The 14,180-nt window shown below is 47.0% G+C and overlaps 1 protein-coding gene across 2 annotated transcripts in view; it reads right to left on the bottom strand.

Annotated features, from left to right (window-relative positions):
* The window catches only part of ASB2 (ankyrin repeat and SOCS box containing 2), a 32,267-nt gene extending 21,366 nt beyond the window's left edge, over positions 1-10,901 (bottom strand). Inside the window, exons 1-3 of one of the 2 annotated variants that reach the window (XM_084208147.1) lie at positions 10,767-10,901; positions 4,627-4,891; positions 2,052-2,156 (exon numbers count right to left, since the gene is read on the bottom strand). In XM_084208147.1, coding sequence (XP_084064273.1) covers positions 2,052-2,156; positions 4,627-4,871 — 350 coding nt within the window. In that variant the 5' untranslated portion in view covers positions 4,872-4,891; positions 10,767-10,901. The remainder of the gene's footprint in view (positions 1-2,051; positions 2,157-4,626; positions 4,892-10,766) is intronic. The other variant, XM_084208148.1, reaches the window with a different exon arrangement.
* Positions 10,902-14,180: the final 3,279 nt, after the last annotated feature.

The raw sequence follows: 14,180 nt of genomic DNA, 5'->3' as shown, positions 1-14,180 counted from the left end.
TGCAAGGTAAATCACATTATCTGAGACCTCAGGGAAAGCAGGAGGATACCTTGGATCTGTGCTGGGGTTAAAAATGTGTGAAGAATCAGTTACTATTCTGCTTAAGCCCTCAGATGTTGAATGAAGTAAACTTCTGTTGGGTTCCTTGACCTTAAATGATTCCTGAGCAAGATGAGGGGGTTTGCTGGACCAGGCTGCGGAGGCTTTAGCCAAGAAAATTCCAGATCAGAACAGAAGGTTTAATGAATCTCCATGTGAAATCCTTGTTTTCTGCCTGACTTTTAGTTGGCTGTTACAAAAACCCACCACATTCTGCTGCCTGGATTTCATCAGCTATAGAAAATACAAGCATTAAAACTATGGAGGAAGTTTGAAGATACGAACAAGTCTTAACCTTATAGGCAACTGAAAAGAATTACTGCATTTCAAAGACTAGCAGGCAAGATAATAAATACCCCTTGCAGATGAGATGTATGGTGAGGTCAATTCTGAGTGTTGAAGAAGAGGTTCAGTGGAGCATGGAAAGGTTCAAGAAGTACCTTCTTTTCCTGACAGCCTGGAGAGATGCAGGCAGGATGAAGGAACACCACTTCCCCAGGTGAAGTGAAATATCATCCCTGCCTAGCTCTGAGACTAAGACTGTAAAAATTCCAGTCATGCCATCATGCTCTCCTAGGGCTTCCCAGCGATATTTCTGCTCTGCCTGGCAGCAGAGGAGGGCTAGTTTATCAGCTTTCTTGTACATTGAACTCTATGCAGCTACCTGGTGGAGAAGAACAGCCTGCCCTCAAGTCTTCTACTGCATCAAAGAGGCATGTAAGGAGTGCAGAGCACCTAGTGAGAGGATGTGATTTCAGTGTAGCCAGGGGAAGCTGGCAGGTGACAGGGATAAGGCAGGCTTCATGTTGTAGCAGGACAGGAAAAGGTTTTCACAAGGTCAGGGAGTGCAATGCCAGTGAAAGGCCAGGAACAGAGTCTGAATCAGTCAGGATGCAAGGGAAGGTGGGGAATATTGTAGAGCTAGGTGAGAGGTGAAAGAAGAGTGGTGGAAGGGTAGTCCCTGCATTCAGGGAGGGACTTGTGAGATGGATTAAACAAAATTTTTATTGGGTAGATAGAAAAGGCAGGGAGTTGCTTTTCTGCAGGACACAGGGAAGTGCTGCCTGTAACACATTACTCTTGTCATCTGATAGCTAAGGGCATGTATCTGTTCTGCACTGCAGAGAGCTGTAATAAACCCATCATGGTCCACACATTTCCACTACATACAGGCACTGGGACAGAGCTTGGGCCACTGTCTACTTTTCTCATCCATGGCTGTGTTCAAATAAGCTTATTTGAAGCCTCTGCCAACAGCAAAACATGACCAGGAGGATCAGTCAGCCAAGACAGCTTCCTCCTTGGACAAGTAAGCCCTCCTCTGTGTGACTGGGCAGCACAGGTATGGCTGGGAACAGGTATAGCATCTTGGGAGGATTTATAAAATACTTATTTGAAGGACTGGACTTTATCACCTTGTTTATATACTGTGATACATTTTCCCCCTACTTTTCTCCATTGCTGAGACCTGAACTTAATACCTGCAGGTGCAGGTACTGAACTTAATATCTGCAGGTGCAGTTACTATCAGCACCTGCCTGCCTCATCTATTCTGTTGATAAGTGAGCCAGCCAATGTAAATTAACCACAGTGCAGTCAGCCCTTCCCTGTTGTCCTTGTTACCTCAGAGCTTCTGACTGAACCAGAGTCCCCAGGACATGAGCACTGGGGGGATGGAGAGACATGAAGAGGGAGAAGAGAACAAGGGATATTTGAGGTGGGTTACTTGCAAGAGCACAGGCATGGCCTGGGGCAGTGCGGAGGCTGGAAAGAAGAACAGGAGTGCAGCGAGGGTGAGGTGCAGGTGTCAGTGAGACCTCCTCCAGATGAACACCACATTTCCCCCCATCAGGCACCATCACCACCCAGAAGACACGTCTCGGAGAGAGAGTGGGTAGCAAGGCTTGTTTTGGCTGCAGGGAAAAGCAGGAGAGGGAGAGGGAGACACTTACACGGACTGGGATGTGCTGAACTGGCTGCTGTCGCACCTTCGCCTGACCCCCCAGGCTGCCCCCGAGCTGGACGGCTGAGCACGGCCTGTCTGCTGGGCCGCCAATCTGGAGTGGCGATGACATGAATGAAATAAGGAGAAATACTCCGAGTAGGAGAAGCAGGTCATGCTCAGGCAGAAGCAGAGACACACATCCACAGAGACAGAGCGAGCCTGCCGGTCAGGGCTTTGAATAAAAGCAGATGGCCACAGCTTGCTCTGCGCTGGATTCAGCTGCTCACTCGGCTCGAGTTTATTTTTGGCCCTCTGAGGAAGCGTCAGGGGATTCAAATGACCATATAAGACAACAGTGTGGTTAACCCTACCACCACCACACAGGAAGCCGGCACAAAGCGAGGTGAGGTGACATTTGTCACCTCCAAAGTGCCAGGCAGACAAGTCAGAGGTGGGGACAGAGGAGGACCCAGAGCCATTGGATGTCAGCTCCATTTCCATCTCTGCTCTCCCGGGTGGCAGAGGAGTTCAGCAATGCTACAGATTTGGTGCTTCAAGCTCCAAAGGTTTTCCCTCTAGTGAGAGGTTGGACGCTGCTGGGCTGAGGCAAGACTGACAATGCACAAAACTGCTAATGCTGTTTTTTGCCAAAATAGCAGGTGTCAAAGGACCTTCAACAAGGACAGGACCAAATGGCCAGGGAAGCCCTTATTCTCTCCTGGATCAGGTCTCCTCAGGAGAGCTGGCTGTAGAGGTGCACAGTTACCACACTGAGAAGCCACAGCCTTTGGTGGCAGCAGGACTGCTGGCCACACAGCATCCTGATTCCACACCTATGTACATGCTTGCTGCTCATCAAATTATCCCCTGTTTCCCAGCCTTGGAAACCAAACAACCACAGGTAGTAATGAGCAAGGCATCAGAGGGTGGTGGAGTTACGAAAAGGGAGGAGGAACAGAACTTCAGTAACTCACAGTTTATTAAAAAGGGGAAAACTAAAGTAACTTTAAAGATTAAAAGGGTATTTTTCCTTGGAGGAAACCTTTGGAGGTGACTTTGGAATCTATTCCCACCCCCCTTGAGAAATCTGCCTTTTATAAAATGAAAGGGGAACCATGTCTGGGTTTGAAACTGTCAGCAGGTCTCTGTGACCACAGCTCAGCATTGCAGGGGAGGGGGATGCTGCCACGATTTGGTGTCTGGAGTTGCTTTTGGTTAAGAGTGGTGTGCTTGAAGTCAGACTGATCTGAAATAATCACATCCTTTAAAAACGGAAGTATTTAACAGGTAGTCAGGTGTCACTGTTTTATATACCTGGTTTTTGTGCCTCTTTTATGTTTTCTCATAACAAATGCTTTGCTCCCTCTCTGACAAAACCTAAGCTTGGCATACAGCGGGGGAAAGGAGCAGCTGGCTTTGGGAGGGCTTCTGCTGTTCAGGAAAGCTTGTGGCTGTGCCCCTTTTTTTATTTGTTTTTTAAAAACAGACAACATCAAGCAAATCCTCCTCTCGCTTTGAGCACGTAGATTGTTGACCTCATTGGATTTATAGCAGGCTCTGGCTTTGACACTAATGACAGACTCGCAGAGGAGCCGCCTGGCAGAGCTAATTAGAGAGCACGGGCAGACACCGGGAGCCTGCTTTCCCCTGCAGGGCAGGCCAGGGCCAGGGAGCCTGCTTTCCCCTGCTGGGCGCACACAGGGAGCCTGCTTTCCCTTCCCGGGCACACACAGGGAGCCTGCTTTCCCTTCCCGGGCACACACAGGGAGCCTGCTTTCCCCTCCCGGGCACACACAGGGAGCCTGCTTTCCCTTCCCGGGCACATACAGGGAGCCTGCTTTCCCCTGCTGGGCGCACACAGGGAGCCTGCTTTCCCCTGCTGGGCGCACACAGGGAGCCTGCTTTCCCTTCCCGGGCACACACAGGGATCCTGCTTTCCCTTCCCGGGCGCACACAGGGAGCCTGCTTTCCCCTGCTGGGCGCACACAGGGAGCCTGCTTTCCCCTGCTGGGCGCACACAGGGAGCCTGCTTTCCCTTCCCGGGCACACACAGGGAGCCTGCTTTCCCTTCCCGGGCGCACACAGGCAGCCTGCTTTCCCCAAGGGCACACACAGGGAGCCTGCTTTCCCCAAGGGCACTGACAGGGAGCCTGCTTTCCCCAAGGGCACACGCAGGGAGCCTGCTTTCCCCACAGGGCACACACAGGGAGCCTGCTTTCCCCAAGGGCACACACAGGGAGCCTGCTTTCCCCAAGGGCACACACAGGGAGCCTGCTTTCCCCACAGGGCAGGGCAGACACAGGCAGCCTGCTTTCCCTTCCCGGGCCAGGGCCGGGATCCTGCTTTCCTCTGCCGGGCACACACAGGCAGCCTGCTTTCCCCACAGGGCACACACAGGGAGCCTGCTTTCCCCACAGGGCACACACAGGCAGCCTGCTTTCCCCACAGGGCACACACAGGCAGCCTGCTTTCCCCACAGGGCACGGCCAGGCAGCCTGCTTTCCCCACAGGGCACACACAGGCAGCCTGCTTTCCCCGCCGGGCAGGGCTCTCTGGGCAGGGCTCGGCCGGCACTCACTCACCTTTGCCAGGGGTAGATGCGGTAGGGAGGGTTGTGTGGGCTGGCCCGGCTCGGGGCGGCCGCTTCACCAGCACGGGCCGCCAGCGACTTCTGGGGGCTCTGGGCCACTGGCTGAGCCGCCGAGTCCTCTTCCAAGCTCCGCTGGATGGCCATCTTTATCAGCTCATCTTCGCTCAGGCTGCTGTACAGACTGTACTCCTCGCAGCCTATCGTTTGTCTTTGAGTATTTGCTGCTGTCGTAGCCATTTTTATAATTCTTTGCTTTCCTGTAAAAGGAAAATTGTGATCATCAAAATCTGGAAAATGAAAAAAACTCAACTGTCTTGTACTGTCATTTGGGTCTGCCTCTTAACTAGTCTGACCAGAAAACCCCTCAGAAATCCTTCAAGTTATCAGCTAAAATCTGCATGTAAACTTAGTGAACTAACTCCTTTCAATTACAAAGAAATAACTGGTTTAGCTGGTGTTTAAAAAAGGGGGAGTTGTTGCAAGCAAGGCAAGTTTTTATCTGCTTATTCTAGTTACCATATCTCAAGAGAAAAATAGGTAAAGGAAATCCCCTTAAGATTAAAGAGACAAATTTTTGAATTTTATTTAGGAGACCAATGGATGTCTCTTTTTGTTGGTTTTATTGCTTGCTGTAATTGCAGGAAATTAAAGGACGAAGTTTTCTTTTTGCTAGTTTTCTGTGAGGACAGGTTCTCCACCATGAAGTGCAAATAGGCTTTGCAATTTTTTCCAGCTTATCTGGAGATCTTCAAGCAACATACAAAGCTATGCTTTGAAGTGACTTTGTTTCACTCAGCGAGGAGAGCAACACCACACTGGTCTGTTTCACTTCTGAGTTTTTGCTTCTTCACAGAACAAAGTTCAAGGTCATGAGTGAGATGGCAATGAGAGAAGTGGGAAACATTGGGCACACTCAGCAATCACAGAATGACTGTGAACCACCACTGCAGGACTGTAAAAGGCAGAGGCAATTCAAAATACTGCAGAATTTCCAGCAGTGATAGGTAGTAATGATACCATGAACGCTACAATGCTCTAGCAGGATCTCATTTGGATGCCAGGGAGCACTCTGGCCATCACTGTTCAAGAGCCAAGTGTTCATTTTCTGGGAGGAGGTGGAAAAGCTTGACTCCTTAAAGATAACAGCCAGTGCAGAATACGTTTGATTTTATCAGTGCTGAGCAAGAACTGTGTAAAATAACGGGGGGCACTGGGCTGAGGGGAAATGGGAACAAGCTGCTCAGGTGGACAGGGACATGACAGGGGAGGACAGGGACCCAGCAGGAGAGGACTGTGGGGACATGTTCCCCAGGGGCAGAGAGGTGAGGGGCTGGCTGAGTGTACCAGTGCAGCTACCAGGAAGGCTGCCTGTCCCCACCCTGTGGCTGCCAGTCCCTGCCCCATCAGTGCCACAGCAGGGTTGGCCCTCAGCTCCTCACAGCCCTGCTCTGCCCAGGATCAGCTCCTGCTGATCTGGGCCAGCCAGCAGAGTCAGGAGCATGGGGACAGCAGAACCACCCAGCTTCCCACTGCTCAAGAGCTGCCTCAGCAGGAGCTGTCAGCTCCCTTACCCTGCACAGCTGCTCTCTCCACCCAGTACCCAGCTCAGCCTGCTTTCCTGGGCACTCACACTGAAACCAGAGGGGTCCAGCAGGTCACACCAGCAGGAAAGCACCCTGCTTCAGCTTGCTTGCTGTGTGCACAGCCAAGTCCTGACTTGGAGGAAATGGCAGCCCAAATACAGTTTGAAGAAATTGCAAGAGCTTGAATCAGCCAAGTAACTTAAAATCTTTGATTTAGGCTTTTCACTTCAGATATGGGGATATTTCCCACATCAACAGTCACTTCAGGCTCTAAGCCCACTCCAGAAAAAGTGGGAACACTTCAGACTAAAGGGAAGCCCAGCAGATTTCAGATTGACATTATAACTTTAAACAACAAAGGATGTATTTTACAGCCATGAAAAATGCCAAAATAAGACCTTCAATTGCTGTAAATAATTGCAAACCAAATAATTGCAACCCAGTTTTGGTGGGTTTTTTCTTTGTTTCTCTGGTTGGTTTTTTTCCCTTTATTTTCAGCCAGATCTCTCACGACTGCTGTTGCTTCCTTTTTCCAGTTGGTGCCTCAGTTCTGCTATGACCCTTGCTGTCCCAAAGATCCAAGCCCAGGCATCACCCTGCTGGCAGCCTCCCTGTGCCCCCACTGCTCCAGTACCTGCCTTTGGCTGCTCTCCAGCCAGCAGCTGGCTAGGAACCATGACACAGCTTTGTTTGTCCAGAAGTTCTGCTGCTGTTGGGCTTTCTCAGCCCCTGGCATGCTGGCCACTACTCCCACAGTCTCAGCCTAGGAACTCACGTGGTGCCTGGTGAGCTGCAGATGTGTGGAACCACCGGCTGGAGCTGGCAGGAACATCCAGCAGTCGTCTGCAGCATCCAGCACTGCAGTGCCTGAATGTAGGGACCTGGCCCCAGTGGTGACTCAGAAACCTAAACAAAGCCGTCAGCAGGGAGGGCAGGATCTGAACTTAAGCTCCTAATGGAGGTGGTGCACAATGAATCCTTGGAGAAGGCGAGACTGGAGATGAAACTGCTCCCCTCTGAGGGGAATGTGCACCAGTGCAGGCTGGGACACAGATCCCTCCTCTGTCTCCCCCCAGTCCCACTGCCACCATTCTTATGGCAGTGAATCCATCACTGCTGTGATCCAAGCTGGGTGTAGCAGTGCCTTCTGTGGGAGCCTGGGCTTTGAGTACTGTACAGGACACCTCTGCCAACACTGCTCCACAGCCTGGCACAGAGGAGCTAACTGATACAGCTGCTTCACTACATCCCAAATGGATCTAGCCATAAAGGCCGCTTCTGGACCTTCTTCCCCTCCCTCCTTTTGTTTCACACATTCTTCAGGCAAAGGGAGCAAAAGGGAAGATTTTAGATTTGTGGGGATCACTCCTATTTCATCCTTTATCCTTTGTAGGGGTTAACTGGGTCCAACCAACTTGCAGAGAAAAGGGAGAACCTCTCCTGTGTGTTGGTGAGCCTCCCTAATCTAAATATTTTGACAGGAGTTCCATAGAGTGCAGAAACAACAGTGTTGGCTGCAGCTCCCATGACTGACTCATCCTGCAGGGAGAAACTTCATCGGGCTTAGAATAGAGAAAGCTTTCAGTTCTGCCCATGGCACTGCACAAACATAATTAAGGTGTGGGGGTCACATCCTGGGCTGCAGGAGCTTTCGGGTCCTTACTGAGGGCCGGGGACAGCCTTGGCTGCCCAGAGCCCCTGCAGAGAATGTTCTTTCTAGTTGGGCTTGAAGCTCTCCCTGCATCCCCCTGCTGCCTCCACTTGCTCAGACAAGTGTGTGTGTGCAGTTTGCCTGTGTGCTGTGACTGAGTTTGGCAGGAGGCAGGGCACATGCCTTCTTCCCTACAGCTCCCTGCAGAGCAGAGCACAGCAGAGCCACCACCCTCCCCTTCCACCTCAGGATGCTTTTGCTTGAAGCTGCAGGACAGGGGCACTGGTCTGAGCTATGTCGATAAGAAGCTGCAGTGAGACAGCTGAGCTGCAGTAACAGGCTGAGCACATGCCCTTGGCTGGAGGCTAATGCACAACAGCCTAATTCAGTTTACCCTTCTTTCCCTGAGGCCAAACTCAGTGGCATCACCTGGCAGTGGCCTGGCTCAGCTGACACAGCAGGGCTAAGTTTACCCCATCTGAGGCCATCAGTGAACTGCCAACCACAGACTTACAAAAGCTCACTAGGCTAATGTGCTGTAAGCTAAATATTTTCCACCTTCTGTAATGAAGGTGTGAAAAAAAAAATCAATCTTTGTTGCTAGAAATATTTGAACAAGTCTGGAATAATAAGATCTGGCCAAAGTGGTCTTTCTAAATGCAGTTTGAATCTATTTCCTTGCTCTAACCCAGCTCACTGTAGGTTTAAAGTATTGGAATTAGATTTGAAAGTCAAATGCTCTGTTTATTCTTCATCCTAACTTCAGGTCTTGGGGGAATATTTAACATTTGGCTATACTCTGCATTTCTCTGGCAGTTCAAGAGCCCATCCTCACACGCAGGTAGCACACAGCATCTACTGGGACAGCAGAACCTGATTTTTAAAGCTCTGGGTATAGGGCCCATATTATTTCTTAGAAAGTGCTTTCCTTTCAGGTCTGATGCCTTCAGTAGTGATCTCTCTTGGCAGAGACATGTTTTGGGATTCTGCTGTCTGTGCTGCCATTTAGTAAGTCAGTCTGACAAGATCTTCTGGAATATAAACTTACCACCATTTCCACATAGAGTCTGATCCTGATTTTAATTTTGCCATCCCGATTTAATTGAGAATTTTTTAATTCAGATGTGTAATCAGGCCTGTGCCATACAGAGGCAACTTAGATGCATCCAGTGACCAAAAGGTAAGGTTGGAAATAAAATACTTGTGCATGGACCATGCTGTGACCTTCTAACCTGTGTTGATGAGCAGCTGTACCTGGTAGATCTCTGAAACCAAAGGTACTACTCACAAGAGGGACTACTACTAATCACCTACATGATGGCAAAAGCCAGAGACAAACACAATTCGGTTGCTATTATGTTCGGACTACAAGCTCTGTCAACATGCTGCTTAGGAGAATGGGCCTCTGATCCCTGATGCAACATAAATAAACAAGGATTACGGCTGGCTTTGAACATGCAGAACCGTGCAATTCAATACCATTAGCATTTGAAACAACTGGTCCCCGTTGATAGCACTTCTTTTAAAGAAAAGCTTAGCTGCCTGCCCCCCCTCAATAGATCCCAGGCAGCAGAATTAGCAGAATTACTTATTTCTGTCAGAGAAGGATGGCAGATAAGTGACAAGGTCATTAAGGGAACAGAGCCAGACTTTGCCTGCCTTTGCACTGAGTTTATTCCAGTTAGCTTGTAACTGAATACAGAACCTTGTTATTTATGGCTCGGGGTGCAATAAACCACATTTGTGAAAACATAACAAAGTCTTTGGGGGCTGCAAAAGAGAGAGAAGAGGAGCAGCTTCACATTTTGCCTTTTTCGAGGAATGGTTGAGCTCCTGCTTCTGCAGATCCGTGTTTGCCTTTCCATGTGTGTCTTTATTCTGAAAGCAGCAGGAGCACACATGGGGAAAGGCAAAGAGGCTGGATGTCTTCTCAGCAAACTGAATCTTACTTCAGTTCTTGCTGTGGCACCTTGCAGGACAGATCCTCAGCGGACAATGGAAACCGGACTGATTTGCAGCACTTAAAACGCTTACATTTTTGCTGCATTTTAGATCAGTTTCCTGATAAACCTTTGTAGTTTTCCAAGGGTATTATATTGGATAGCTGTTACAAGGAAGCAGATGATTTTTTTAAAAGCAGAAAGATTTCAGTGCCCATCAGATCTGCCAGAGCTGAGACATCAGAAGGATGACACCTCACACTGTCCTGCTGCGGCAACAGGCAAGGATGCTTTGTAGTGACATTTATGCAAGCCACTCAAGTTCTAGCCCAGTGCTGAAGGAGCAAAGCCAGGCTTCCCGAAGGAATCCTCTGAGCAAACAAATCCCCATGTTCAGACCCAGCTGTCAAAACAGGTCACCTATCAGCATGGCATATGCCCTGATGCCATCAAATCGTGATTCTGCGCAAATTCTTTACTGGAAATAATACACCTGTAAGCTTTTATTTCTCCTCAGAACATATTAATTCACACAGAAATTAGTGCAATATTAGCTTCATGTCAAGCCAACTAGAAATTTAAAAATTAAAGAAATTATTTCCTGGTGTCATTTTTCTCTTTCACACTGTGCCTTGCAGGCTGCATTCTACCTTACTATGTTGTAGCTACAGCATTGATTTCTGAGCAAGATATTCTAGGGACAAAGATACAGGCACCACCTGCGAGTAAAGGAAAAGTAAGGAAATGACAGAGCTACTGTTCTATTTAACAGGCAGTGTTTTATGGCATATTTGAAAAAAATACCAAAGCCCAAAACAAACAAAAGCAAATCACAAAGCTCCCAAGACTGTTAGGGTTTTAGGTTACAAACTGCTGTAGGAATAAATATTTGCATAGACATAATGAACTGAGAGATTGAAAGTACTAAATAAGTTCAAAACATGCATATTTGCATTACCTTTTTGTTCTGAAATAAAAGGGTAATAATAGTGTTGAAAAGGGTTATCTCCTTGGTTAAGTCTTAATCAGAAAATCCTCGCTGGTATTTGTCTCCCTGCTTTGCCTGGGTGTTTTGATCAACTGCAGGACAGCTTTGAAACACGCTCACTTTGAAGCCTGGAGTTTATTTCTGGATCACCCCATGATCAGCGAATACAAGCCAAAATATAAGTTGTTCCCAATCTCAGATTTCCTGTTTGAAGATGCACAGCAGAAACTTGTACCCATCCTGAAGTTCTTCTTTGTTGCATTATCTGAAGAACTTCACTTCATCAACATCCTGGAGCTAAATGACACAAAGCTGACCTTTCTATTACATCATTATTTATTGTCCCTGACAAGTAGACCATATATGGATATGTTTCTGGAACCTAAAGAAGAAAAAAAATTGCCATATAATTTTCAAGTAAAATATGCTGTCCTGGAGAGTTTTATTTGCTTGGGGAGAAATGACTTTCATTTACTTTTGTTTTAGCTGATGCTTTTTAAACAAAACAACCAAACATTTTAAACAAAACAATCAAATATTACTGATGTCTTGGAGTTCATACATTTTTAAGGCTGCAAATTGGAGACTTCAGGATTCCAAAAGATGACAACAGCACTTGTGAACCTGTTCCAAGTAGTATTTGTAAGAGCTTACTAGTGGAAAAGGACTGCTCTCACACCACCTAAATGTGAACAATAGCTTCTCTCTCAGACTCCTCAAAACCATAAATGTGAAGGGGTACCCAGCTTCCCCACATCCTGAAGAAGGCAAGCTGGCCAAGAAGGAGACAGCACTGATCCTGGGATGAGTTAGAAGAAAAGAATCAGGCACTTATAGGAGAACTTTAATCATCTGGATTGTGGGAATAATAGTGCTCACTTTGGGAAGGTTTCCATGTGTTTGTCCAGCTAATACAATGAATGAAGGGAAACCATAATAGGATATCAAAGTTATGCCTATGCATTTTCCTTCAGCTCCTCTTTCACTCATTTCCATGGCAAAACATTGCACACACCGAGAATAAAGCCTAGATGGAAGTAAGTCTGGAATCCTTTCTGAGTACCTTGTGGAGGCTCAGGTTCACTGAAGGCACCCTGTCAATGCATAAACGCCCCATCTAAGGCTTAGCAAGAGCAATCTTGGAGAGAAAAAGCATAGCAAGACCATATCATCCTTTATATACGATAAACCATGTACAGTTCCTTTCAACTCATCTGCTTTGTTTTCAGAGTCCTTCAGGACCAGCATCATTCCCCCATCCATGCTGAATCCATCTTGCTCCAGCATGATATCATGGTGAGTACATGGCACATCTTCCTTCCCTGCTGTCTGAAAAATAATCTGCCCCTCATAATTAGTGCTGGGACTGTTCTGTCCAAAGTTAAAGTCATTCAGCAGTAACTGCGACAGACAAAAGGAGCCCTGAATGTCATCACCAAGAGTGTGAGAAACTCTTACACCCTTGTCAAGATGTCAGCCAACCCTCTGTGACTTTTAAACAACACCCAGTGCTTTTTTCCTTGATACTATTTCAAGATTGTAACTAGCCTTGGCTTAAAACCACGAGCATCTCCCACATTTAACTCTTCCGCTTGCTTTTTGGCAACATCTCACCCTTGATCATTGAACTCAAGAAAAATTGCTGATCCTGTGGTGCAGGTTCATGCTTTGCAAAGGTAAAGATGTCTGGGTTTTCCAGGACGGCCTGTTTGATTTTGAAAAGACACTGGGGCTCGAGGTCCCATGGGCTGTGAGCATTGCAGGAGGCTCCCCATGCCACTCACAGCAGGCACACTGCAGTTCCCTTCCCTCCCACGTTTCTGGGCTTCCTTGCAAAACTCTGTGCACCCTTGATGTATTTGAAGCTGCTATGAATGCTGATGCACCATTTTCCAATAAAAGCACGGGACTCTGCTTCAGAAGATCTATTTTCAGATACCATTAGCTCTCCCTTTTGTCTTGAGTAAATCATTTAACTCCTCTGTGTATCATTTTCTACATTAGTGAAGTGGAAATAATCAAATGCATTAACTTCAGAGAACAGTCCAAAATTCCTTGCAGATGGGAAACCAATGGGACTACTTATATGGATAGAGACTGCTGAATAAGACCTTATTTAATTAGTATCTGTGAAATCCCCAGAGACAACCTCATATAAGTTTGAATTTTAATTACAGAAATAATACTATGCAGAAATGAAATCATACATTTGGGAGTTGATTTTTTTTCCCAATAAAACAATATTGTGGCTTTATTACAACACATCCAAAGCATAATAATAACAATCATGATTTATTAGCATTGCATCAGATTGGCTAATATTTCCCCTGGGGCATGCAAAGTTACAGATCTGCATTTTCAGCTTGACTCTGAGACATTTCAATAGATTACAAATGTCACCTGCAAAAATAAATATGCAAATTTCTACTATTTTCTGGGACAGTTTTCAAACTCAGACACTGCATATTAGATCTGTTCTCTTCCTTTAAATAGAAGTGATGGAAATGGCCAACTCATGCTGATGGGGGGGAGTCAGCTGGAGTCTCAGAAACAAGGCGCAGTAGAAGAGATTTGAATCTGGGAGGAGAAAAGAAGGATAACCATGTAAATACAAATGGAAAAATAATCAGCAAGATTGTTTTCCCCTTCATGTTTCCTCAAAATAGCCAGAAGAACACAGGTTAGAAAAGCACATTTAAAATTTCTTTCCTTTGTCTCTACTTCCATTAGTTGAATTAATTAGCCTGTCATCACTACTAAGCCCTTCAGCTCTACTAAGCTACAAAGCTGAATCTGGCAGCTGAGGCTGGAGGAAAAAACAAAGTTGGTTTGTGCATCCCAGGAGACCAGTGAGCTTGTTACTGACTCACTGTGTGTGCAGAGCGGCCACAGATGTGCCTTCACGTGATGAAGTGCAGGTGAGAATGGGCAGCACAAACCAGCACTAACTGTTGTCCATAGCCTGTATCTGCCAATGGTGACTAACTCTGCTGCATCCAAGCACTTGGCACGTGTGTGGCTCTTCTGAAAGGAGGAAAATAATGACTAGTTCTGATAGCAACAGTTCCTGCACAGAAAATCCTCATAATACTTTGCCTCAGAACAGTATGTCTTTGTGCACCAATTACCTCTAACTGTTGTCTTGTTACTTAAATCTGAAGTTTTTTCCTGCAGAAAGACAGCAAGGTATTTTGAGTGGCACATTTCCCTGAGAGCATAGAGCTAGAGTACACATCCTTTAGCATCATATCCAGTGAGCAGAGCTTTGCATTCAGTGTTGGCATGCTGTGCTTCCATCAGACAGTCCCAAAGATTAAATGCCAACACCAGAGCCACAAGCACCTCTCCTGTGCCTCCTGCTACACAACCCACATTCAAATAACG

The sequence above is a fragment of the Fringilla coelebs genome (genome assembly GCF_963513975.1).
Source record: "Fringilla coelebs genome assembly, chromosome: 6".
In the NCBI taxonomy this organism is placed as follows: Eukaryota; Metazoa; Chordata; class Aves; order Passeriformes; family Fringillidae; genus Fringilla; species Fringilla coelebs.
This window is presented reverse-complemented; position numbering and strand designations above follow the sequence as displayed.